The sequence below is a fragment of the Hoplias malabaricus genome, chromosome 1 (genome assembly GCF_029633855.1).
Source record: "Hoplias malabaricus isolate fHopMal1 chromosome 1, fHopMal1.hap1, whole genome shotgun sequence".
NCBI lineage: Eukaryota > Metazoa > Chordata > Actinopteri > Characiformes > Erythrinidae > Hoplias > Hoplias malabaricus.
The window spans coordinates 61,928,744-61,954,549 of NC_089800.1; the positions used below are offsets into that span (position 1 = coordinate 61,928,744).

The 25,806-nt window shown below is 39.0% G+C and overlaps 1 protein-coding gene across 4 annotated transcripts in view; it reads right to left on the reverse strand.

Annotated features, from left to right (window-relative positions):
* The window catches only part of ralgapa2 (Ral GTPase activating protein catalytic subunit alpha 2), a 112,982-nt gene that overhangs the window by 64,400 nt on the left and 22,776 nt on the right, over window positions 1–25,806 (reverse strand). For 3 of the 4 annotated variants that reach the window (XM_066669965.1, XM_066669958.1, XM_066669983.1), the window contains exons 4-23: window positions 14,322–14,379; window positions 12,905–12,948; window positions 12,607–12,787; window positions 11,583–11,698; window positions 10,996–11,134; window positions 9,596–9,795; window positions 8,774–9,004; window positions 8,229–8,402; window positions 7,948–8,082; window positions 6,840–6,988; window positions 6,654–6,765; window positions 6,266–6,503; window positions 5,468–5,641; window positions 4,139–4,282; window positions 3,299–3,418; window positions 3,031–3,131; window positions 2,256–2,346; window positions 1,840–2,040; window positions 1,177–1,314; window positions 111–304 (exon numbers count right to left, since the gene is read on the reverse strand). In XM_066669965.1, the coding sequence (XP_066526062.1) occupies window positions 111–304; window positions 1,177–1,314; window positions 1,840–2,040; window positions 2,256–2,346; window positions 3,031–3,131; window positions 3,299–3,418; window positions 4,139–4,282; window positions 5,468–5,641; window positions 6,266–6,503; window positions 6,654–6,765; window positions 6,840–6,988; window positions 7,948–8,082; window positions 8,229–8,402; window positions 8,774–9,004; window positions 9,596–9,795; window positions 10,996–11,134; window positions 11,583–11,698; window positions 12,607–12,787; window positions 12,905–12,948; window positions 14,322–14,379 (2,940 nt within the window). The remainder of the gene's footprint in view (window positions 1–110; window positions 305–1,176; window positions 1,315–1,839; window positions 2,041–2,255; window positions 2,347–3,030; window positions 3,132–3,298; window positions 3,419–4,138; window positions 4,283–5,467; window positions 5,642–6,265; window positions 6,504–6,653; window positions 6,766–6,839; window positions 6,989–7,947; window positions 8,083–8,228; window positions 8,403–8,773; window positions 9,005–9,595; window positions 9,796–10,995; window positions 11,135–11,582; window positions 11,699–12,606; window positions 12,788–12,904; window positions 12,949–14,321; window positions 14,380–25,806) is intronic. The other variant, XM_066669975.1, reaches the window with a different exon arrangement.

The following is a 25,806-nucleotide window of genomic DNA, read 5'->3' on the forward strand; positions in this document are numbered from 1 at the left end:
AAACTAAAGGTGCAAACATCAGACACCAAATATTCCTAGGCGGGTGAAAACTGTATTACATATATATTTATTTAATGACATGAGAGAGAATAACATCATGCAAGTTTTACCTTTGCCAGTTTGTGCCAGAGCTCATACAGGTAGCTAAAGACCTTGGCATGGATGCGAGGGCAGCGGATGTTATTGACATCCCCAAGGATTCCCAAAATCCTCCTCCAGAGGACGAAGGCAGAGTCAGCATGCCAGCCAGTTAAACAACCTCCAGCAATGATGCTGACGTCATCAGCCAGAAACTCGCTGCTGTCTGTAAAGGAAAAGAAAGGGGAAAAGACATCAAACAAGGGATTGAAAAGAGAAAAGAAAGGAGAGAGGGATTGTTGATATGTTGGGTAAAGTAGCACACTTTAAAGTAATAGAACCTTGGCAAATAAAAGGAAGCACTAAGCCTCAGGGGAGAATGCTTCGCACACCAATTTTGTTCATTTTGTGCATCAGTTTCACAGTTGTTTCCCAGAGGAAGTAATACTTGGAAACAAATATATATTTAAGCACTACAAAGGCATTCATTTAAACAAGAGAAACACATTTTCTAGCTCAGAAACTCCAATGTATGCTCATTCTGTTGGGAAATATAAGAAAGATTAACCGCCTCTGCGGTTTCTTTAGCTGTAACCTCTGCTCAATACAGAACAGAAACCCTGTTGATTTGAAACAGACATATCATTATGGCAAAGATATTAGTCTTAATATACATAACTACTTCGTTCAGAGATGAGACCTAATACTGCGCAGAAAAAAAAAAAAAGTGGTAATGTGCATTTTCACTGGCTATATACAAGCTCATGAATACCAGACAACAACAGTGAAAGCTACCAGAACTGCTTTTTAAAGGCAAAATATCTTAAATAAATATAAAACTGAATAAATAAAAATGCAAAATACCAAAGCATTATGCATTTCTGATTCTATTCATGACTTCTATAAAGTTCAAGATAAAATTTTGTTTGTGATGATCAACAAATACAATACAGATGTTTATAAAAACAGGAATACAGTCTACTCGACTTCTCATTTGTATTCTATTCCATTGATATTTCAGTTTAAAAGCATGTGAGAGAGATGGTGCTTGGCTGGGTTCAGGGTCAGAAAGAATGAGGAGGAAAACTGGTGCAATACCCAGGTCATGAGGCATGTGCATGGCGTCCTCCAGAAGCTGAGGGCAGTCGCCGTAGCCCTGGGGCAGCAGCAGGGCAGGAGATACAGGGGGACATGGGGACAGGGGGGCAGAGTGGAGCGAGTGGGCACACTCAGAACCTACACACACATATACACACACAAAACAGTGATGGAAGCACAAGGTGGAGTATCACAGACACAGTCAATCACAACAGAATACACATGTGGACAGGGTCAGGAATCATGATCAAATGTAAGAAAGGCTTAACATCTGATCACATGGTGCTGTGGGTGATTTTCACAAAACTGACCTGTTATTATCAAACGAGATTCATTGAAGAGAATGAATCGAGGTTTACAGATACACAAGGACATACATCGACAATGAGATATGGAAAATCATAAATTGCTGTCACACATCACATCTTATCATGCAGACTAATGGATTGTAGGAAGTCCCTACTCTGACCAAAGGCAGCATGCTTGATAATCAGTAACAGATGAGTGATCAAGAAGTACAGATGCTCAGCAGGGTCTGGGGTAGGAGTGGGAGACGTAACAATGTACAAGTGTATACCAGACAAGTCCTATGACATGGACATGTTTACAATTTGTTTGGTTTAATGACATTAAATATAGCTGATGAACTGTGTGTTGCTGTACCTGCCAGTGCCTCAGTGTGGCTAAGCAGCAGGCTCCTTTGGCTCTCTGTATCAGGCGCCACCCCCACACTTACACTCACACTGACACTGACGTCATTTGGAGAGGGGCAGTCAGGTTCCTCCTCTACTGTGTGCCACGTCAGTAAACTGACGTCAGTGTCATTGAGGTAGTAGTTGGAGGTCTCGCTACTCACACTCTCACCTGCGAAGAGGGAACCATGTATGGGTAACACTATCACAATCAATATCTTTTGAGCTACAGGTAGCAGCTAACTAATATTTACCAAGTTGAAACTGTATTTTGCTACACCTACAGCTAACACAACAGATAAATGTAGCATTTTGGGTTCTGCCCAGGGACTCTTACTGGGGGAGAATGATATGCTTTTGATAATGTTTTTGACTGTAGTAGTTTACTTTTCTCATGGAGCCGATTTCTTGAAATGATGGGTCCTGCCTCTCCTGGGCCTTCAAGTTCTCCTGGACTGCTGCTCCGCCGAACCAGAATCTGAGTCACACATGAAGAGAAAATGAACAAAATATTAAATCTGATTTACACAACAGGGTATGATCTATGTGGTGACTAAAATGCACTGCATTCTATGACAGGAATTCTGTCATTGTCAGCAATAACAACAAAGTTTATATATATATAATGAAGTTTATATATATAAGAATTTAATTGTTCAAGAATCTTACTTAGAATCTAAAAAAGAAACAACAGATTTTCTGATAATAGCAATAAATTAAGACAAAATGTATTGTTTTGATGGAATTCAAAAGCTAATTGCTAACAAATGTACCAACATTAAGTGTTATTACATAGAGAAATAAAAATATAAATTTCATGTGTGTTGTCATTCATATCTATAATGAGAACATACTGAATGCCCCTCGTACAGATGCACTGCTTTCGACAGTTTACAGTACATTATGGATTATATGTTGTTTTGCTTGATAAAAACTATTATTATAAAACAGCCATGCTACAGACAGAATGTTGTTGTATGCTAATTTTACCACAGAAAATCATAATCATCATCATCGCTGCTTAATCCATTTCAGGCTCATAGTGATCACAAAATATAACACCTAAATTTACAAGTTAACCAATAAAACATTAAAGTCTACAGAGTTATTGAAATAATTGTTGAAGTGGTAGGGTAAGTGTGGGATTTGGGATAGGACTTACCGTTGGAGCCTCATTCTCTCTCCTCCCCACTGAGCTAGTCTCTGACAACCAGACTGCCCCATCAGAGCTGCCTGTGTTTGGAGAGTCTTCTCTCCTCTGACCTACAGTTTCAAACACACATACACAAATTAATGGAACGTTTTAATTACACACAATCCTGAAATTTCTCTTTTATCAGAATCCTGAATCCATCATCTGCATCATGGTGGTATCTCAAATATTAAAAAGGTATATGTGTATGTGTGTGTGTGTTCACACGTGTGGGTACCTGGGAAGGAGTCAGTAAGTTGTTGGGTAATGTCCGAAGTGCTGCTGCTGCGAGGAAGAGGGCTGTCTCCCTCCATCTCTCCTTCTCCCCCACATTCAGACAACTGACACTCCTCCACATCTGACAAGGAAAAAGATGCCACAAGACCGTGCTCATATACTGCACAAAGACCATTATTTAATGTCATTTCTTAACTTTAATTGCCTAAATAAGTGGCAGAGTGAAAATCTAAATGTTTCCAACACAGGAAGAGTTTATTAACTTCTCATCTGTGAGAAGACAAGTCAACGCATCAACTAAAGTGTGCAAATGCTTATTGAAAAAAAGGCAAAAAGAGAATATTTGTTCTTGGCTTTCTTTTAACAATGGACTCGCCACCCTAGAGTCCTCACTTTTTTAACAAAATAGAAAAAAGGCAACAGATGGAAACAATAAATATTTAAAAATGACATAAGCACATGATAAAACTGTATATTTAATGGACATTTTGACTGGTATTTTAAATGAAGTGAAAGCCAGTCTCTGAATGGTATTGTTTATAAAAACATGGTCCTCAAAGGCAAGTGTTTCATGCTAATTTGCAGACTGTTGTTGGTACATGATAAGAGAAACATTTTTTTATGCCATTGTGTTAGTATAATAAAGTACCTCACATGTCAAGGTAAGAAATGGGGGGGGGGACCAATATAATACTAAATCTAAATCTGGCATTTCTGTAAGAATATGGTGAAAAGCTCAGCTGTTTGTACAGTATAAGGGTACGAAATAAAGGTCAAGAAGAAAATGAAGTGGAAGGTCTTAAAGGAAATTAAAAAGAAGTGAAAGACAGTGCCGAATTACCTGAGAGTCTGTGAGAGCAGTGAGAGTTGTGAGAGATACCAGGCAAGAAAGAACTGACAGTGTGCAGCAGCATTGGCACACTCTTAGTGGCCGGCAAAGCTTCGTAGAGATGCACACAGTTGCTGATAGACTGGCTTCGCTTAGCTACCCAAAGAATAAGCAGGCAAAAGGAAAGATGGGAAGAGAAAGGGAAAGAAAGAGAGAGAGAAAGAAGGCAAAGTTAATCACAAGCTAGTCCACTGAAAAATATTGCATGCAAAGAGATTTTATTTTGGAAGAGTGAGAGACAGATAAAAATCACATCTGAAATAGCCTGGAGATAAGAAACTGTACTGGAATATAAAAAAAAAAAAACTATGTCGTTTAATATTCTATGATAGTTAGATGTAAATAAAATTGTAACTAAAATGGTTTCGTTATGATGACATTTGTTTCTATTCTCTGTTCAAACACTTTTCAATAAATTTAGTTCAACTTATGTCCATATTCACAAAACGTAAAGACGTTAGATGGCTAACACACTGAAATAATGAGCGCAGTCTTTGTCATAACGTACAAAGAACACCCCAACTGCAATTCCAAAGGAGTCATTCTTTAATGCTTTTTCAATTATTTATACCTTTAGTCTTTTCAAAGCATCCTTTGATACTCAGTGCCTAAGTGGGTAATATGAAGTACACAGTTTAAAGTTTTCTTTGCTAGTGATGATAACATTACCGTTAATATTACTATTGTTTTAAGACGGCACTTCATGCCACGTCTGGTGGAGAGCTTTGAAAGAGAAAAGCTCTATTCTAGTCTCTACACCGCACTTTTATTAGTGTCTTTGCTTTCTAGATAACATCACTTCTGCTGCACTACCTATTTATGCATATTAATGAGCATTAATTACTCTCTTAATGGATTTATCAAAAACAGGCAAGCATTTGATGTGGGCCGGCTCTCTTAACAAAGCAAGGAGAACGCTGGGCCGTTTGAAGATGAATGTAGGAGAAATCCAATTAAGCGAAACAAAATAAGGAATGCAGAGCCACTATACACCCACTTTTTTTTTTTTTTTTTATTTTTTTTTTTTTTATTTTTTTTTTTACTTGGCTTGCTCACAAGCGCACACATATCTATGGGTGGTTTATAAGAGCCATTTAAGTCTCAAATGCATCTGCTCCAAACTCAAGCAGCTCTCCAGAGATGCAATCTCCTCCTACGCAGGAAAGGAAAGGCAAGAGCCAGTGGCAAGCATGTTGTTAGTGAGTGTCTAGTGGACAAAGAAAAAGTGAAAGGGAGAAAAATAGTTTATATTAAGGTACTGAAGCTGAGTGATCTTCTGACCTGATGCTTTCTGTCTGACATTGTTACGGGCCTTTTCCACAGCGGGGGCGCCGGTGGTGGTGGCACTGCGGAAACGCATGGGCTCCTGAGTTCCAGGTTGCTCTCCTGAATTCCTCCAGCTCAGAGAGAAGGAACGCGCTACCGAGGAACTCTTCTGAGAATCCTGCATCACTCCTACACAACCAGGACACACTCCATTATACACTATTACTGCTCCAGGAATCAAAGCCAGGCAACAGCTGTAGCAAGGCAACTATATTTGCACAAATCAATGCTTTCTAAGCAATTGGTTCCCAAGTAATGGTCTTGGAGTTTCAATTTCATGCACATTTTTAATTAAGGCTTTATAATTAACAGAGTAACTGGATGGTGGTGGTATTTTAGAGGACAATTGGCACTTTAGCCCAAATATGGTATTGCTCTGGTCAAGATTACTGGTCAACAGGCAGAGTCACCCCTGACACCAGGATTTGGGAAAAGAAAGCATCTTAAACACATAAGATATCACAGATAATAATTTGCCCATTAAAGAAAAGTCCAGTTGATTGACATATTAATTACATATTTAATAATTGCTTGGTGCATTTGTTGTGGGGTTTTTTTGTATTCCATTGATGTGAATATAGCAACATTTGCGTCTCCATGTACTGAATTCTTACTCATACCAACTGAATTTTATCAAATGTAAAAATGTTTATTAAACAATTAATCAATATTCATGAGAGGGCACAAAAAAAACTAATAATAATAAACGCGCACTCACACACACACACACACACACACACACAAAGAACAAACCTCTGCCACGCTGTTTCTTCTCTTTCTGCTCTGATAGCTTGTCAAGAGGCAGGTTGTTGAGATCCAGGCCATACACACAGCGGGCAAGCACAACGGTCAAGGAGTCCATGATGCTAGCCCACTCACTCACCAGCTCCTCCCAGTGGCTGAGTGAGGACAATACTGCCAGCAGCTCGTCCCACAACTCCCGAGAGATGAACACACTGAGGTTGGCCCGCACCCACGCCACAATTATGGTCTGCAAGGGATCAAATGTTTCGGTGCAAAATAAGAGACAATATTTTCACCTTTGACCACAGTTATTATCGGACTGAAAGGAAAAGTCTGACATTTTTCAACGATTTTTCATCACAGAGTATATAGCAATGAAAAGTGTCTGATGACTCACTCTGAACAGAATACTGGCCAAGCTCTGGGCAAAAGTGTCTTTTCTTTGGTCTTCTGGTGGTCTTTTCATTACTGCCTCAGTGATCCTCAACAGTACCTGTAGCATCTGCTCCCTGAAAAACATGTCCTTGTCAGCATGTGTGTATGACATTTTGTATAAGAAATAGGGACATAAACAGAGGCTTACCATGTCTGTCTATTCATGTTTTGCTCCATGATCATGTGGCGGTAGATGCTGAGCACAGCTCTGCAGACCTCCACTTGGTTTTCCAGCAGTTTGGGAACATCCTGACATGGCTCCAACAGGAACACATTAGCAGAGTTTGTCAGAAAGACCTGCAGGCAAACAAGTAATGCTGGGTTATTTGTAAAAATTACAAATTGCCAGTCAACCACTACTCCTGTGGGTAGCAAGTGGCAACAACTAATTTTGGGGAGAAAAATATAAAATAAAAAACTAAATTACATTCAAAGTGACAGAAGAGATAAACAATGCCATCTTTTTAAATTCCTAAAAGCTTAATTAGTATTAAAAAAAAGTAATTCAGTGAGGATTATCAAAGAGATGTGAGCATTAAAATGATGTGCACTGTACTGATATTTAATTCATTCATTCATTATCTCTAACCCTTATCCAGTTCAGGGTCGTGGTGGGTCCAGAGCCTACCTGGAATCATTGGGCGCAAGGCAGGAATACACCCTGGAGGGGGCGCCAGTCCTTCGCAGGGCAACACAGACACACACAAACACACACATTCACTCACACGCCCACCCACACCTACGGACACTTTTGAGTCGCCAATCCACCTACCAACGTGTGTTTTTGGACTGTGGGAGGAAACCGGAGCACCCGGAGGAAACCCACGCAGACACGGGGAGAACACACCAACTCCTCACAGACAGTCACCCGGAGCGGGAATCGAACCCACATCCTCCAGGCCCCTGGAGCTGTGTGACTGCGACACTACCACCTGATATTTAATTATACTGTATATTTGATTATTTTTATTTTCCAGATTAAAATGTCTGAATATTTAGCTAAAAGTTCATTGCCTTTTAAAATGTATGTAATTGCAGTTTTTATTATGCCCTTATACTATTCTTTTTTTTAATGGTCTAAAAATAATATTGTTTATCGTAATATTATTTGGGACAATATATCAAACACAAATAACTGCTATTGTGACAAGCCTATGCTCAAAGAACAACAAAGAGATTGAGTTAAAAGTGATTAAAATGCACTGTTATTCTGATCTAAACTCTGTGCTTCCCTTTACGTGTGTTTGTGCGTTTACCTGTAGCGTAGGCTGAATTCCAGCCTTCACATCGTGTTCCTGTTCCTCTGTCAGACAGCCTCTGCTGATGGCGCTGCTGAAAGAGTAAGTGCGCCCCCAGCTGGATGACCTCTTGTGTCCATGGGTTTCCATCACCTAGAGGCAGACACAGTTGTGTTTACACAATAAACATGCTTTTGTACATGTTACAGTGAAGCAACACGAGTGGATTTATATAAAACTTAAAACAAAAATATTTAATTAATTCTCCTTGAACCAACAAAGTGTTCCTGGAATGGTACCTGTGAGTGTGTGTCAGTTTCTATGGTTGGCCTTCCCTCCTCTGCTTCTTCCTCATCCTGATAGGTCTTATCAGGCTCTGTCATAAAAGTGGGCCTCTCTAGCAGGATCCATTTCCTGTACACTTTAATCACTTTTCGGGTGGTTGAAGCCTCACAGGACGGCAACAAAAAGGCCTGGAGATGGCAATACATGTTATAAAACAGTAAAGCCTGTCAGCTTAAAATAGCTTTAGAACATATAAGACCATTTGCGAGTTGTGGTATACCATCACAACTCTAGTCTGTTAAAACAAAATATCAGAACAACACAGCCTCTGATGAATTCTGACAAATGAACATTTTTTATAAAAGAAGAGAAAAGGTTATGCAAATGCAAGATTATACTTGCTCAAAATGCACATGTTCAGTACAATTTGTTAAAGAAAAACTGCATCACAATATGAGCAAGCCACAAGATGGCAGCACAGTCTCATAAAGCACTCCGTATAAACAGACTTCAAAGAACACTACATTAACATGTGCTTGGATGCAGAATGCTCTCTGACCTGGTGGAAGACCTCATTGACAAAGTTCACATTTTCTCTTGTGGAGAGCAGGATGCCATGCACCATATCGTAAACAGTTCGGTGCTCTTCCTCTATGCTGCACAGGCTGGAGTTGCTGCCCCTGCGGTCAGACAGTGTGCTGCTGTTGGAGTGGTTTTTCTCCTGCTCCACTGGGCCATTAGTCTCTGCCTCGTTGCTCTTCTCCTGACTGCTACTGCCTGCAGTTACAGTCTGGAACGAGCACACAACACAGTTACATAGTGCAGTTTCTGCAGTGCTGAGCCCAGAGCAGCAATGACTTCAAAGATTTTGAAGCTGTAATTATAAATGTGCATCCTGGACTTTAAGCAGTATAAGCAACAAAATATCCCTAGCTCTGACCTCTTGCTGTTCGTTTTTTTTTTCAGTTTTCTCTTGCCTCCTTGTTGTTGAGAGAAAAAAATGATTGAATCTTTGATCTGATTTGGCTACTATTATATTCTGACCAAAATGATTAAGGTATTTTTCAACATATTTAATTTCTTCCTAATGTATACAATCACCTAGAGAATATATGTGGCAGGTAAGGTATGTTTACAATACATTATAAAGAACATTTAAGCTCATTTACATTTGTCAGTCTCTTATTATTAGGATCTTGGTGTAGCTGGCCTTTGTTTATACTTTGCATGGTAAAAATTAGATGTATATAGTCTAGGACTTGTTCCTGTCAGTTAGATTGTTGTTGAAAATAATCTGTGTCTAGATTAAAGCACAAAATGCAATGAAAGATGTTAGAGATATTCCATAAGACTGCTGGATTATGTCATGATCTTAACCTACATGGATAATCTTGGGAAGTACTTCTCCATTTTTAGCGCTGGTCATAGATGTGCTCACATACTTCTTCTCCAGGAAGAAATTGACCAACCAGGTGATAAAGGCCACGCGGGGGGCCAGGTACTGATCTCGTGTGCAGAACGTACTCTCATTGTTGCGTGACACTGGCACATAGAGGGGCTTTGGTCTGTGGTGGGGTAAGTCTGAAAAAGGATAGATACGATTACCACATGAAACAGGAAAATGTGATAATCAGTGTGGGGAAAAAAAGGATATTACACACAGACACAGAAATAACAGATATTGATCCAGAATAAGAAACAGAAATAATCCCTCAAAGAGAATGTCTAAATGACACTTCAAACACATAACATCATTTCTTACTTCCTGTCTTCATAGCAGACTCTCAAACTCTAATTTTCAGTTCTACCAAGCAAATCATTTCTAAAATACCCTGCAACGCGTTGTAAACACGTTCTTGCTGAATAGCTATCAGTATTAAAAGGGAATTCAGTGTTCAATTCAAAATGTAGAGATTCGCCAGGGGTTCTGAGGTAATTGGCAATTAACTTCTGCAGGCACCAGGGACTGCCATTTATTCAAAAAGGGAATACTTTATTAAAGCTAATGGATGGGAAGAATCGTGTGGGTAGGAGCAGAGATCTGTGTAAAGTCCTGCACATGCAGCTATAACAATTAGAAAATGTAGCCGCCATCCCATCTGAACCAGATATTATATACACAAGACCTGTACCTCAGCACCCTTCATGGCTTCTTCTTAAAGTTCTGAAGTTGCTTCAGTAAAAATAATGGTTGAACTCTTCTGTTCCTCATTTTCCTTCTTTAAAACTCAGCTTGACTTATGTTTTTACACAACAAATTCATCTTCCTCCACTGTCTCATTCATTATTTTTCTCACTTCTTTTTAATTGTGATCGATAACACATGGCATGACAAAGCATAAATATTGTGATACCTGATTTTGCTACTGTCATACTTTTTGATAAACTATAAGGACATTAAAGACATTTTACACTGTATTTCTTGTTAAGTTTGCATAAAAACAGAAAAAAGGTACAACAATTGTAAGAAACAAAACATAAAAAAGGTTATCGTATAATCAGCTATACTGTTTTAATTTAATTTTAGGTACTGACACCAGTGATAGTGAATAATAGGCTATACGCAAATGATCGCTATCAAATGCAAATATCTTTTTAACATCATCATTCAAATCACTCAAAAAAAAACTTTCCTCTTTTCATCTGTGTATTAATCATACACACAAAACCTGCAGTGTGCTCAAGCAAAAGTATCACAATGATAACATATGTACTATATTTATATGTAATCCTTTCCAATCAATTCTTTGAGGAATGCAATGTATTGAAATGGGGACTTACCTAGTAATGGCTTATAGAGGTTGGTGAGCTTTGTGAAGGACGGGAAGAGATGAGGCAGATAGTACTTTTTAAACAGGGTGAAGAGAAACCTGAAGCCAGAGTCCTGGTTGTCATTCTTGAGCCATTCAAGGCTGGATGCCTGTGAATACAGATTCAAATCCAGTTAGTCAGATGTGATCAAAAATCTTTCCACAATTATAACTTGTACCACATCTTGATCTTTACCATATTTATTTTTATTTTAATTAGTTAAAAGGTGATAATTGATAACATATTAAAGCATTTACGGTTGCCATGTCATGGTTATTTCTCCAGACAAATAAATCCTACACATTTTGAGGAGTGAACTGTCCACAAGCACCAAGAAACAAGGAAGATTGGAAGAGATTTCAGAAAAGCAGTACCCTTTATGCATTGTCTCACCAGTATTATCAGAGAGATGTAAAACGCTAAGGTGCCATGCTTGTGATACTTTTAAAAGAAATAATGATTCAATGTCTTGTGAGTTATTATAACTACCAGAAAGTCTGGACTTTACTATAAGTTTACTTTCATAACGTAATAGCTTCATTAAATTTCACTCCCACCTGGATCACCATGAACTTTAGCACAGTTTGGAGGATGTAGCAGGTCTGGTCGTCCGCTACCTTCTCCCCAGGAACAGCGGGCACCAGTGGGGTGATCTCCTCGGGCACAATCTTGGCTACACCACCACAAAAAAAAAGGCACAACAACAACAACAAAATCACGGGTCTGTGGCTGGTCATAGATGTTTGAGGGAGAAAAAAAACTATTCAGTTTTCAGTGCTGTGCAGTCTCTAGGAACACTAAGGAAAGTGAGAATTTTGCGTAGGATAAAACAGCATTTGTCCAGGAAGAGTTCAGAAGGCAAATACATAGTTTCAATAGAAACAGGATTATTATATGTGAAGTTCTGTCACTGGTGAATTAGTCATTTGAGAACCAAGGAAAGTCCACTTGAGTGGAAATTGGAGTTTTTCATTTGGTTCTTTCAGTTATGAAGCCTATTCAGATTTATGGTCATAAGAGCAAAGACACAAGGACAGAGAGAATATTTTTTTAGTATTTGGACAGTTCAAGGACGCCAAGAAATTCAGAGACGAGACGTCCAGGGAAATCATTCCTTTCAGAATTTATCTGCGTCTGGCTTTCTTTGCAAACAACATTTCCCAGTGGTGGCATTTGATAATAACATCATAATAAAAAGACATAACGTAACTCATACACAAGGCTATTATTAAAGGACAGGGAGAAAAAGGCATAATCCTAACGAATGAAGCCACAGGGTTAATAGAAACGTGTGAGAAGTCGTCCCCTAAGAGCACCATGAACCATGAGGGGAGGGGGAAGGGGGAAGGGGATTAAGGGGATGGATGACTACCACAAGCTTTGGTGATTTAGTTGAATTTAAAAGATGATTCAAAGACTCGCTCTGTTTGTGCAAGTCCCCAGTTCGGTGGGCAAGATAAAAATCACACAGAAGTGCTTGGTGACTTGAGACTGTGGACACTAAATGTAGCAGTACAGAGACCACAGGGTTGAGCAAGTGTGAGCAGGTGTGTGTGTGTGTGTGTGTGTGTGTTATCTCACCATCAGGGGGGTTGGAGAAGGGATTGTAGATGATGGTGTCTAGTGTGCAGGGTCCTCTAGAGGATGGCACTGCAGGGAAGCCAGGCACCAGGCAAGCAAAGATGAGCAGCTGCTCCTCAGCACAGTTAGTCTGCAGAGCCTGCAGCCACAGCAGGAACAGGCGCATACCCTCACAGCGGAGCTACGTACAAAACCATATATTACAATCAGCACATTGATATACCAACAGAAATATATAAGTATAAATCAAAAAGACTACACGCAATTTGTTAAACATTACAGCAGTACTTCAGCTTACCTTAAAAGAGTTTCCAGTGTGCAAAAGTTTTTTGAGAATAGAACCTAGATTTTTAAAGAACAAAATATATCTGAGTAAACATATATGTGTAATAAGGATATAGCTTGTTTTGTATGTGGAAGCTTGAACATTTCGGGTCATATATAAACACACCCTCTCACCCTGTGTTAATTCATACTGCAAAGTTCCGCATTAAAACTTATAAGAATGTTCTTACATTCATGCACAAAATCAACAACATATGTAGTGACCAGGGCTCATCTTTCACATCGGTTTAGATATGATTATTGATCTTTAGTGAGACTCAACGCAGCACTGGTTTGTTATCAGGCGAGTGTTATTAGAGACACTGCTCAATATGCAGATTATGAGCGAGAGGAAATTAGAAAAGCAATAAAAAGAGGAAATGGAGATATATTCATGAAGTTGGTAGTCTAAGATTATGTAGAGCAACATGTTTAATACAGTCTTAGCTCTGACAGTCAAAGAATGGACAGGCCAAACTAAAATGACAAAATTGAAAATCAGTTTTAAATAACATGAATCAATGTTACTGTCCAATATATAACAGACCATTGGCAATAAATTTGCTCGACATTTTGGTATAGCTGTAACTGCAGAATTCATATTCTATGCTGTTTATTCTGCAGAGGAGTTTCTGCTTGCAGGTTTCTGCAGGGGTTTTATGCACTAGATCATGTTTATGTGTGTCCAGAGGAGGTTAGGAGGGATAATAACAATAAGCCCTCAGGGCAAAAATGCCCTCTGCCTCAGCGCTTTAACAGACACACTAACACTGGCCGGATGATTCTAATCGAGGTTACCACCTCCTGCACTGGCCCTCCTGCCTCGGAGACTGAAACCAAGCAACGTATAATTCAATTACTAATTTGCATTTCAAATGATGCCTCTCATTTGCATTTCCCATTTATTCACCTCTGCAGTTAATTATTTTCTCACACAAACTGAGTGTTTAGCTTAAGCCAGGTTATGCAGATAATCATTTCCTTCAATGGTTCATATGTTTATATATGTTTAATCTACTGGAAAGAACCTCTACCTTACTAATATAGTGCATATCAACCTTAATACATCCTAACAGTCGTTATACAACAAAATATTATGGCCTTAGCTGATGACTTCAGAATAATAGTGCTTTTCAAACATCTCCACAAGAACGAGACTGCGAATGACTCAGGTCACATCTTTCAGGAATGAAATGAGTCTGGTCAGAAGATCCGTCGAAAAGGCAAGGAACAAAAGATGTCTGGAGCTTTATAAAAAGACTTAGGTGCAGTGTTACAAAAACTATACAAGAAGTTGGCTTGTCTTTCCCTGACCTCTTTATGGCTAAAGAAAATGTAAACTATTAGGTACACGATAGCCACATTTCAGCAACACTTGTGATGGCACTTACCTATACTGTGAAACTGCCATCGACTGTTGATTTTCTCTGGTAAAAGTTGAAGAATTTTCTACAAGAAAGACACAATGAAAGATGAAATATGAAATAAAACCTACAAGAACCTGAGATTTAAAAACAAACTTCCCCGAAACAAAATGATCCAGCTACTTTGAAGACATTCCACAAAGTCTGAGGAGATGTGATGCACCACCAAACACAGAGAAAGGACTAATGCTCCCACTTCTGTGGACTGAATTACAGCGTCTTGCCCTTTTGACACTAGATCATCAATTGGGAGTGTCCATAGAGATACAGAGTGCTTGAGGAGCACATGGATTGAGTGGGATAATGACATTAACAGCACATCTTTACTGCAGCATGAAACGATCTACTACACTAAACCACTAATCACCCTGAACACACACGAAATGTGGTCCCAAGAGAACAAGCCCCGTCATCACTTGCAGTGAGGAGCATTTTGCAATAAAGCCCCAACTGCTTCCAGATGTAAACAATTCTTCTGGTGTTAGAAGTGACCCTCAGCAAGAAGAGCACATGAAACCCCACAATTTCTACTTTTTCTTAAGGATGGGTGATTTGCCAGCTGGACATTGTGATCAAGATATCAAGCCTGTGTCTCGATATATCCAACTTAATTTAAGTCACTTTAATATATGTATCTAAATTAAATATTTAAAACGATATAGGTCACTATTCCAAGTTATTCTAGGTTTTGGCAGTCGGTAGGGCCTCTTATCCAAACATATTTCTCTGTCACGTTCTCAGTCAAGTCTTTGTAGCCATCAGTCATCACGTCAACAGCCCAGTCTCAGTGTGTCAGATTCATTTACTGCCTGTGCTGATCTGAAGCGTGATGACACATGAGCAATACAGTATTGCTGCACCTCGTTATTGATCCTGTGTGTGTGTGCACGCCTGTGTAAATGTGTGTGGAGGACAGCTTGGGATTAGAGCTTGTCATTGCCTTTAAGAAGCAGACAAGTTATTGGAGGTGATAGTAGTTGGGGGTTGCGTTTAAGCCGGCGCGCTAGGGGTCCGCAGTAGAAGATGGAGGTTTGGGTAATACTTCAGTAGCTCTCACAGTGCTGGCAGAAAGCAGCCCCCCGCGGAGCCACAGAGGCAGGCAGGACCGTGGATTTGAGCTGCGGCATGGAAGCTGAGGAAGCGTCCGTGCGGCTGCAGTCGCTGGAGCCTCCTCTAATCTGCTGCTGCTCTCCAGGCATAAGGCTGAAGCATTACGCCAGCCCGCTCCTCGCCTCCCTCTGCATTTACATGATCCGTACTCAGCTTTCCTGCCACATGGCGCGCATGACTGAGAATACAGCAGCTCCAAAATGCTCTCCTAACAGGGATTTACTACAGGGCTGAGCTCTTCCACAAAGTGCTGCCACAACTTTTACTGCCCTGAGGCCTGGGCAGCATTTCAGAGTGACTTCTGGACAAGTGGCCTTTCATTTCAGAGGGGGAAAAGGGAAGAATTAAAAAAATTAAAAAAAAAAAAAAAAATTGACATTGACAAGCCTATCTCCAAAAAATTAAAACCCAAATGGTAGCTACTTAGAACTATCATTATGTCACAGTCATTACATAAACACAAGGCAAGTATATCATTTAAATAATAGCTGTTAGCAGAGGGTGCATTTTCATTAGAATTTCTCAAGAAAATAGTCTGAAGCTGGAATATATTTAGGGTGCTGCACTAACTCACGTTTGATATTTGAGCTTACTTAGTGTCTAAGTTGGGAGATACTCAACTCATTTGGCCCTTTTAGGCTTGAAGTTGGAAAACAAACTGATAAATCTGTCTATTTATATTTGTATAACAACTACTAATCATTACTTAATTTTGCTTTCTTTATGACCAAACCTTCAAGGTTGTAAAGATGGAAAAGGATAAAACCAAATGTACCAAAATGTACATATTTCTACCAGTATGTTCAAAATAAAAATGTTCCCATGCCTTTCAAATTGTGTAATAGTAATAATAATAATAATAATAATAATAAAATTAAACAGTTTTCTTCTGTAAAGAGCAGCATTTAAGCTGTGCTCTTCATTGATGTTCATTGAAGTATTCGTAAAAAAAAAAAAAAAAAAATATTTAATGGAAAGCATAGTTTGCAGGGGTTTATGGATGAAAGCAATAATCAGGGCCCAAGATAAATCCAGAGCAATATGAAGCACAAAGCATAGAATTCACCAAGGTTACTACTCTAGCACGGTCAAAGTCCATTAAATGACAGTCCACTGAGAGAATGACAGTCATGTGACACATTGACAAGAAGGGCTTTGCAGGTGCTGTACATTAAAGTAGAAAATAGTTTAGTCAGTGCGCTTCAGCAAAGCATCTAGTGTGGTAGGAGAAATAATGACTGCGTGCCTTTAGAATGCAGCAGTTCAGCATTTCTGCTGCTATGAAAGGCTACTCCTGCTATAAATGTACAGGCTGCATTGCAGTACCTTGGGAGAAGTTAATTTTATGGAGAGAGTTCAATGCAGGGACACAAACCCCACACTGAAACTAAGAAAATGGCTTCTTTTTAGACCTGTTTTTCAACCCAAGGTTTTCCATAAAAAATTTTGTCAGGTTGAGATGAGCTGCACAGACAGAGCTTCTTATTATGAGACAGACTACTGCATTATAGGGTTCATTTGTGCCACAGATCCATAATTAAATGAAAATGTAATCTTTTGATATTAGATTTAAAGGGATTAATTTGCGATTACAATCAAAAAACATTTTCATATAGTCCAGTTGTTTCCTCACCATTGCCAGCTGTTTGCACACTGGAAAGCAGTCTAATAAGTTTAAGAAGCGCCAGTGTTGGTATAAAAAGTGTCTTGGTAAGACATGCCAGGCTTTATTACTCTCTACTCATGGCACAGAAACAGCAAAGAGACCTCCAAATGTTGAAAATCATGAAAAGAAATGAGGATATTTTTTTATTCCTCTGCCATAGGTGGTTAATATTGACTTTGCTGTTTCAGATTATTTAATTAGGAACCCACTCTAAACTCAGGAGGCTGCTAAGAGCATCAAAGTAAACACAGCAAAAGTGCTACAAAATTAAACATCTTGAGTCACAAATGAGTTTCTGTGGTAATTCAAACAGTGAATAAAATCTTAGACCAGTTAAATTCAGTATAAATAGTAATTTTTCTCCTCAAACATACTGTTTCACCTTAAAAGACATGGAGCTTCTGAACGTAAACAAATGAGAAAGAACTGCAGTACCCCATAATCGTACACATTCCCTTTGTGTCTCTTCCATATATGGTTTTATACATAAGAGGTACCTTGTGATCATAAAAATAATAAGAACACGTTTGTTCACACCGATGACGACGTAAAATTCACTTACAGGACCAGATCCTAAAACTTTAAAAAGGGGACACATTTCCCCCTCCAAGCACATCTTTTTTAAGCTGATCCTGAATAGATATAAACCAACATCACATCCTTATAGAGAATCCAAGTACACAGCTGTGACAACAAATGGCAGTGACAGGTTAAATAATTATGTGAATTATACTTCCCTTAAAATATAATATGTAATAAAATGTAATACAATATAATTAAACTTAAATCTAATTGTCTAAACGTAACCTGTAAGTGAATATGGGTAATAAAACAGTAAGGAACATGGACTCTTCTGTGAAATCCACTGGATATTATTTACGATAGTTAAGATAAACATACTAATTTCAATACAACTTGCTGTTTGATTTTATATGAGAGTGTGTTTCACATGAATAAATACATATGAAAATATAATAAAAAAAAACACAGCAATAAGGCCTTAAAAACAGAAAAAAATAGAAGCTAAAACCAGACAAAACGAGTTTTCATTCTTCGTTTTTGAACTCTATTGAACGTACTTTTTCAATCCAGAAGGTGGCAGCATTACACAATCCATCCTTTAACACAACTGCAGTTCACCACTCATCATAGCATGCCTTAGAAAACATGATTCTTGAGAGCGCTCTCCAGTGCTGTCATCTAAATGCAGAGCACTGGCCACAAACATTGAAAAATTGTGTGTCCCTTCATAACCTCAAGTAAATCATAAATGTGAATATGACTCCTGGTCGTATGACAAGGTCATGTGAAATGTCCAAGTATATATTTTGTGACAAACTGGTTCAGATTTATAGCTGAGAAATGGAAAAAATATAATAAAAAAAATAACACATTACAACTCCTTGAAGCAGGATGGGTTCTTGAATAGTTTTTGCATAACCATAACATTTTAAATAGAAACAATATGGAAACAAGAATGAAGAAAGCAGGATGATCATTTTTACTATCTTGTATTCATAAACAAAAGGTCTTGTAAGTAATTAACTGCTTGTTTTTCTCAAGACTAATATCAATGTTAGTAACAATCAAAAAGTGTTTGTGCTAATATAACAGATAATCAAAACCACATAAATGACATTTCAAAATAAATAGAAAACAAATGCATTATACAAATTCATAGTCATAGCAGAATATTATTACCACATCCTAGAGTTAATATAAAACAAAAGCAAGCTCAGACAAGAGCTTTAATTGAGAAAACTGCAGCGTGCAGCTCACAGCTCAGACAATAGCTTCATCGCCTATTAAAAGATAAATGTGTGGATTAAGTGAGGTATAAGGGGAAAAAAAGTCTCACAGCAGCTGTTTGTGTGTGTGTGTGTGTGTGTGTGTGCGCGCACACATGATTTAATCCATATTTTAATATAAAAATAATGTGTTTTTCCTACTGATCTCAACAGTAACATTGACTTGTTTACACTGCCTAATAAAAGTGCTAATATGTCACAAGACTCTGTAAAATTAGTTAATTATTGGAAGGAAGTTGTGGCCAAATTTGGTGAAATTATTAATTTGTGTTAAATCTCTTTTAAAAATATGCATTATAATTTCCAAATTGGTGGCGCAGCAGGTAGTGTCGCAGTCACACAGCTCCAGGGACCTGGAGGTTGTGCGTTCGAGTCCCACTCCGGGTGACTGTCTGTGAGGAGTTTGTGTGTTCTCCCTGTGTCCGCGTGGGTTTCCTCAGGGTGCTCCAGTTTCCTCCCACAGTCCAAAAACACACGTTGGTAGGTGGATTGGTGACTCAAAAGTGTCCGTAGGTGTGAGTGTGTGAGTAAATTTGAGAGTGTGTGTCACCCTTTGAAGGACAAATGGTTTCAGACAATAAATGAATGAATGAATTTCCAAATTAATCACGTGTTAACGTTGACAGCACTTGTTAATATGTGTTATGCTAATTGGAGTGGATCAGACACAGTAGTGCTGCTGGAGTTAGTAAACACCACAGTGTCACTGCTGGAATGCGAATAGTCCACCAACCAACAACATCTAGTCAACAATGTCCTGTGGGCAGTGTCCAGTGACCACTGAGAAATGACTGCAGGATGACCAACAACAGATGAGTTACAGCTTCTGACTTAACATCTACAAAGTAGACCAACAAAGTGGGTGTGTCTAATAGAGAGAACAGTGTGCCAGTGTATCAGCACTTTTGTCCAATCCACTCATATCAGCATAACAGAAACTAACACACCAGTGCTACAAATGATCCACCACTCAATCATACCCGAAAACAGACAATGTATGTAAAGCAACATAGGGACCACATTCTGTAATTGTAGAACTACAAAGTGCTCCTGTTTGATCAGTGGAGCTGAGAGAACGGACAGTGAGTGTAGACACAAGGAGGTGGACAGAACATTCTAATATGACTGTGTTTTAAATCGTATTACTGATACTAACATTGTGTATTGTTCAATCCAGATATTCTTGACAAATGCAGTCTTAAAACCTTTCAAATCTACTTTCATTTAGTTCATTTCAGTGAATAATACTCCCCCGGGGGAGTGATTTTTTTTTTAAAGGCAACATGTATTTGATGAGCAGCTGAACTGAATGCAACACATTCTTATCCCTAGCACTTTTTGAAGAAGTCAAAATCATTTTTGTAGAGAGCTAATATTACTATTTTGTTTATAGGATAAAATGGCAAGATCTAGGTAGACTTAAAGTGGCTTGTGAAACTATTCCAAATGCTTCGAAATTCACGTTTATTCAGAAGTTGAATAAAAAGCACCGTAGTATAATATTTGTTTACAGTTTAAAAATGCTATTGTTTTTCTTCTGTCTAAAACACACAAGATTTTATCTTGCATTGAAAAAAATGTCTTGAAGTAATGCAGTGCAACATTTCTGCCATATTTTTCTCTTCTTGGAGGTTTGAATTACTGGTTGTATAAAAATGAATACGTCCAAAGCAAAAATAAATAAATTAAATTGATTTAAAAATAAAAACACATGCCCTGTGAGGTTATTAGAGGTCATTTAGCCTGACAGGTAAAGTAACAAACAGAGGGACAGAGCGAGAGCGATAGGGAGAGTGTGTGTGAGTGAAAGTGCTAGTGATGGCAGACTTTGATACGGCTCCTCGTTCTTTTATTCATGACCTATTTGGGCCATTTACGTAGTGGAGCGTTTTAATGTGCTGTCTGAAGACAAGTTTGAACAGACATCAATCACGGCCAATATGCCTGTGAGCCGGCGCAGAGGGAATTGGCAAATAACTAGAAAATGCACTACCCGTGTATCCAGCAGACTTCCCTACTTCAGTACAGTGGGTAGTGGGACATCATATTCATGCAGGATTGACAAATAGTACTTTCCCAGGGAGTGAAAGCAGTGACTGGGGACTGAAAGGAGGAGTTCCCAAAATAAATAAATAAATAAAAATTCTGAGATGTTCTGAAATTAAACTAAATTAAATGACTGTACTGAGCATGTTTTCACCTCAGATAAACAAGATATTCCTAGACCCAGAGTGTGCGTGACAGGGTCATGATCTGAGGAAAAGTTCAGCATGGCAAAGGGGAAGTAGTGTGAGGAAATGGGCCCTGTGTCCCTGATTAACTGCCCGGTGCTGACTCAGGGCCATTTGTGCTGGTCAGCGGGTCAAAGAGCAGGCTATGAGCACGGAGCTGAACTGGGAACTGGTGATATTTCAGGACTTTAGCTTTTCAGCTCAAAAATCCTTCAACTTCAGGCTTAAATGTTACTTTTAGGCAAACTGAATCATATTTCATATGTCTGACTGAAGCCCTATCTGATCTGATATTATTCCATAGCAGCATTTAAACGCGGAAAGTCAATACTATGAAGCATAATGTGCTATGTGCTGTCCGGTAAGCTGAATGCCAGCTTTCTCAAATGGTTACAGTAATATATAACATGGAAATAGTATAGGTTATTATATTGTATTGCTCAGTATGAGCATCTCAATTGAATAAACTCCACTTACTGAACAATACATTCTGGCTTTATGTAGCACTAATATACCAAATACATCACAAGAAAAAACCAGTATGAAAGCTGACCCTTCCTCCTCTGAAAATGATGCTTCCATTTATCAACTCAAAACTGAGAGCATGCGGAAAAAAAGCACATTCTTTTTTTTTTTTTTTTTTTAATTGAGGGCTTACATACAGTTAACATTGTTTATGGCTGATGCATGATTATATAAGGTTCTTTTACAATGCCGAAGGCTCAAGATTAAAATGGAAAAATACATATATTTACCCAAAAAACACCCCATAACCAACTATGTCCAATAAACCAAATTACACCTCTATAAAGAGCAATATATTCTAGACTCAATCATCATTCCAAGATATTTACAGCGAGAGACAAATCATTCTACATTCTGGATCAATATTCACTACTGCATTTAAATCCTATAAAGGAGCATTCATTTGGCAAGTGCTGCTTGGTGCTTTAAGAGATTAAAAAGCCATGCAAATGTGTGTCTTGTTTTCGCCAACTGCCTTTCCTAGTGCCATGAGAGGCTCTTTGTGTGCATTTGTGTGTGTGTGTGTGTGTGTGTGTGTGGCACCTGCAAGTGTGAGACAGGGCTGCCGGCTGAAGGCCTGCTCTGGCCAGGCACTAAAGGCACTAATAGAGAGCTCACGGCAGAGAGGAAATAGCCATTATGTACCCATCTGGATGTAAAAGAAACTAGTTTAAGCTAATAGCAGTCAAGAGCAGAGTCTGCTTTAACAGCAATGCTACCACTTTTCACACAGCATCCCATCAGCCAGTAATTTTCATGACCTGCTGTATCTGCTGGGGTGCCCAATAACATCAGTTTAACAGACACACACACAGCCAAAGTGCTTAGGTTGAAGAGAGTTAAAGCTTAAGGGCTCTTTCAAGTTAGGCTTTTGAGTGTAGAACATTTGTGTCTTTCCAGTTTAGGGCTTTAGTAAATGGTCCAAGTGATGAGCCGCTTTGTGTATTCTTCAGCGCACATCAAGACAATCAAGACGCATTTAAGGTGCATTAAACTGATTACCAGACTTCCAGCATGAAACATAAAGAATATTGTTGAGTTGAAAGAGTTTGTCTAAGAAGGCTTATAATTTTATGCCAGTGTACCGACACGTTTTATTAACGACAATCAAAACAAAGAAAAGACTGTTGTAGTCAGCTGAGAATCATTTTTCTAGCCACATCAAAAACAAATCAGCAATGTTCAGATGTTATTCATGTTCAGGGGTGGTGCATACCCCCTAACAGATGGATCATCCACAGAAGTGTGTCAACTAGGGATGTCCTGATATGAGATCTAAAGATCTATGCTAATGTCTGATATTTTCCATGTTCATTTTTACACATAAAAACAAATATAAATGTAAAATGTACCTTTGTAAAGTAAGTCAGTCACTCAGTTCTACATATTCACAAGGGGGTATATGTCCTTGCTTTGTCTTAAATCTGTTATTTCATTTATTCATCATCTGGAACTGATTATACAGTTTAGGATCGCAGAGGGTCTGGAACCTACCCGGAATAACTGGGCACGACAGGAAAATACACCCTGGATGGGACGACACCCAAACAGCCCTTCACACGTATAGAAGCTTTTGTCTGGCCGATACACCTACCAGCATGTGTTTTTGGACTGTGGGAGGAAACCAGAGTACCTGGAGGAAACCCACACCAACCTCCTCACGGACAATGACCTGAAACAAACCCAGGACCCTGGAGCTCTGTGACATAAATGCTCAAATTGGTTCTCCAGCGTCTAAAACTGGTATAAAAATTCACTAGAACAACTTTACTTGCTTCTGTAGAGCACAACTCTATCAACTGTTCTTTCTGTAAGACTCACAGTTGAGCAAGTGTATTAGGATTCAATTGCTCAAGTTGTACCATATTTATACACAAACCTGTGTATATCACTACCAACATTTCTGATTGGAACGTCTACTGCAGTATCTACCTCAATAATCCATATTGCTGACTATTCCACATGTACATTTGTATTTGTAAATATATGCCCTGTCTGTCTCAGATATGCAAAGTGCAGTAGTTTCAAATTTGTGTTCCTTGGCCATGAGGCCAATTCTCTTAAAGGAAAAAAAAAAAGAAAAACAACACATTACTCAGGACTGCCCTCTATACATAATTATGCACCAGTCAGATTCTGCTTGCTGTGATGTTAATATTTAATTGTGAAAGCTACCTCTGAAAACATCCAGGTCAGCTAAAATAACTGCAATTATCCCAAAAAGCTGTGATCATGTGTTTATGTAATAACTGCAACAGCACTATAGCCGTATTTTCCAAAGGCTTGTTCATAGAATTCAGCAGCTGTCCATTGGCTTCAATTATAAGCAAATTTTGTGGAAAGGCTTGGGTTAAGGAACTCATGGGTTCCTTTAAGCATGTTTATAAAACACCAGATGCAAGCCAGCATAAATGGAAGTATAAAATGTATGTGTACATACATAAAGCCACATGCTCCGCTATGGATGTCTAGATGGTGCCAGACACAAAGAAAGCAAAGATGAGGAGGAGGAGGGGAAGAGGAGGAGTTGGACAATAGCCCCCCTCCTTCTTTCTGACAGCAGCCTCAGGGATGATCCTCCACAAAAGGGGGTCACATACCACACCACCCTGTGGTATTTAAGCTAATCCCGTAGACCCCGATCACAACAAGAAAACACCCATGCCATCACAGATTACAACAAAAGGACAGAATTCCACAACTGAACGCGGTTTCTCAGCATGACAGAGGGAAGACCACAGCTGAATCAGGAGAGGACTTTTCCACAGAAAGGGGGATGGAGGAGGGAGGAGGTGGGATATTGTGCGGCTGTCATGCTACATTAACTCACACTTCTCACAGCATGGATCCGCTAATGGCTCCTGTCCTGCAGTCAGCTCATACTCAAAGCTCTGCTAAAAAGCTCCTTTGCACGCTGTTAGCTGGAATGGCCAAGTGACCGCCCGATCAAATGATGTTGACATGGCAGTGTGAAGAAGCAGGTTTTACACAGCTTCTGAATGAACAGGAAATAATTCACTTCTTCAACAAGTACTACCTGTCTGTTGATAAAATAACAATAGAACGTAGAGACAGTTTACGTAGTTGTTATTACAATATTCACAGTCTAATAGAATCACTAGGGATTGTCTAACCCTATATTGTTATGTTAATTCTAAAACTACCGTTTCTGTTTTTAAATAGGTTTTATGATTATAGGCGATAGAAAGCATTATTTTCACACTTTTCTGCATAGTATTTATCCATTACTCCCAACAGCCTCTGACAGATAAAAAGAAAAAGCATGACTTTTTATAAAATTTGTGTCTACAAACAAGAATAATTCAGTTAATTAAATATGTTAATTATTTAAAAATATATGATCAATAGAGTGGCACTGTGGCATAATCACACAGCACCTGGGTTCTGGGTTTGTGGGTTTAAAGCCTGGCTCGAAACTCACTCTCTGCGAGTTTCTCCTGGGTGCTCCAGTTTCTGGCCAAAATACAAACATATTGGTAGGTGAAGTGGTTATTCAAAGGTGTGGCCTTGTGATGGACTGATGCCATACCATCCATGGTGTGTTCCTGCTTTGCACCAAGTGATTCTGAGTGGCCGGAGACGGGCTAAATGGCCACAAGTAATTTTAGCTGCTTTCAGCGATGGAATTATTTGGCCTGATGTTACCGGATGAGGAATCAACTATGGACTATGTCAAGATAGTGCAGCATTTAACACAGCAATAGTAATGCAACTGTGTTCAGATCAAACGATCACTGAATGCAAAACACTATTTAAGGAAACCAATATGTAAGCCATATGTATGGTGATAAATTTAAGAAAACACAGAAAATCAAGTGTTTGCCAGACACACATAGAAGGGACTTCTGTACAGCATAAATATCTCCATTATTTCTCCAGGGTGACCTTTTGAGTCGACCACTATTGACACAATGCAAACACTCTCCTCATAGTCAGACTCTATTTCTCACCTCTCTGAGCAAATGTAACTAGAGAGCACCATGTCTGCCAGCTTGCCTGTTTGTATTGGAAACTGGAGCTGCCATTTTGGCCAGGTGGGGAAAAGAATAGGGAGGACTGTGCCTCCAAGAGGGGCAAGAGAGCAGTGAGAG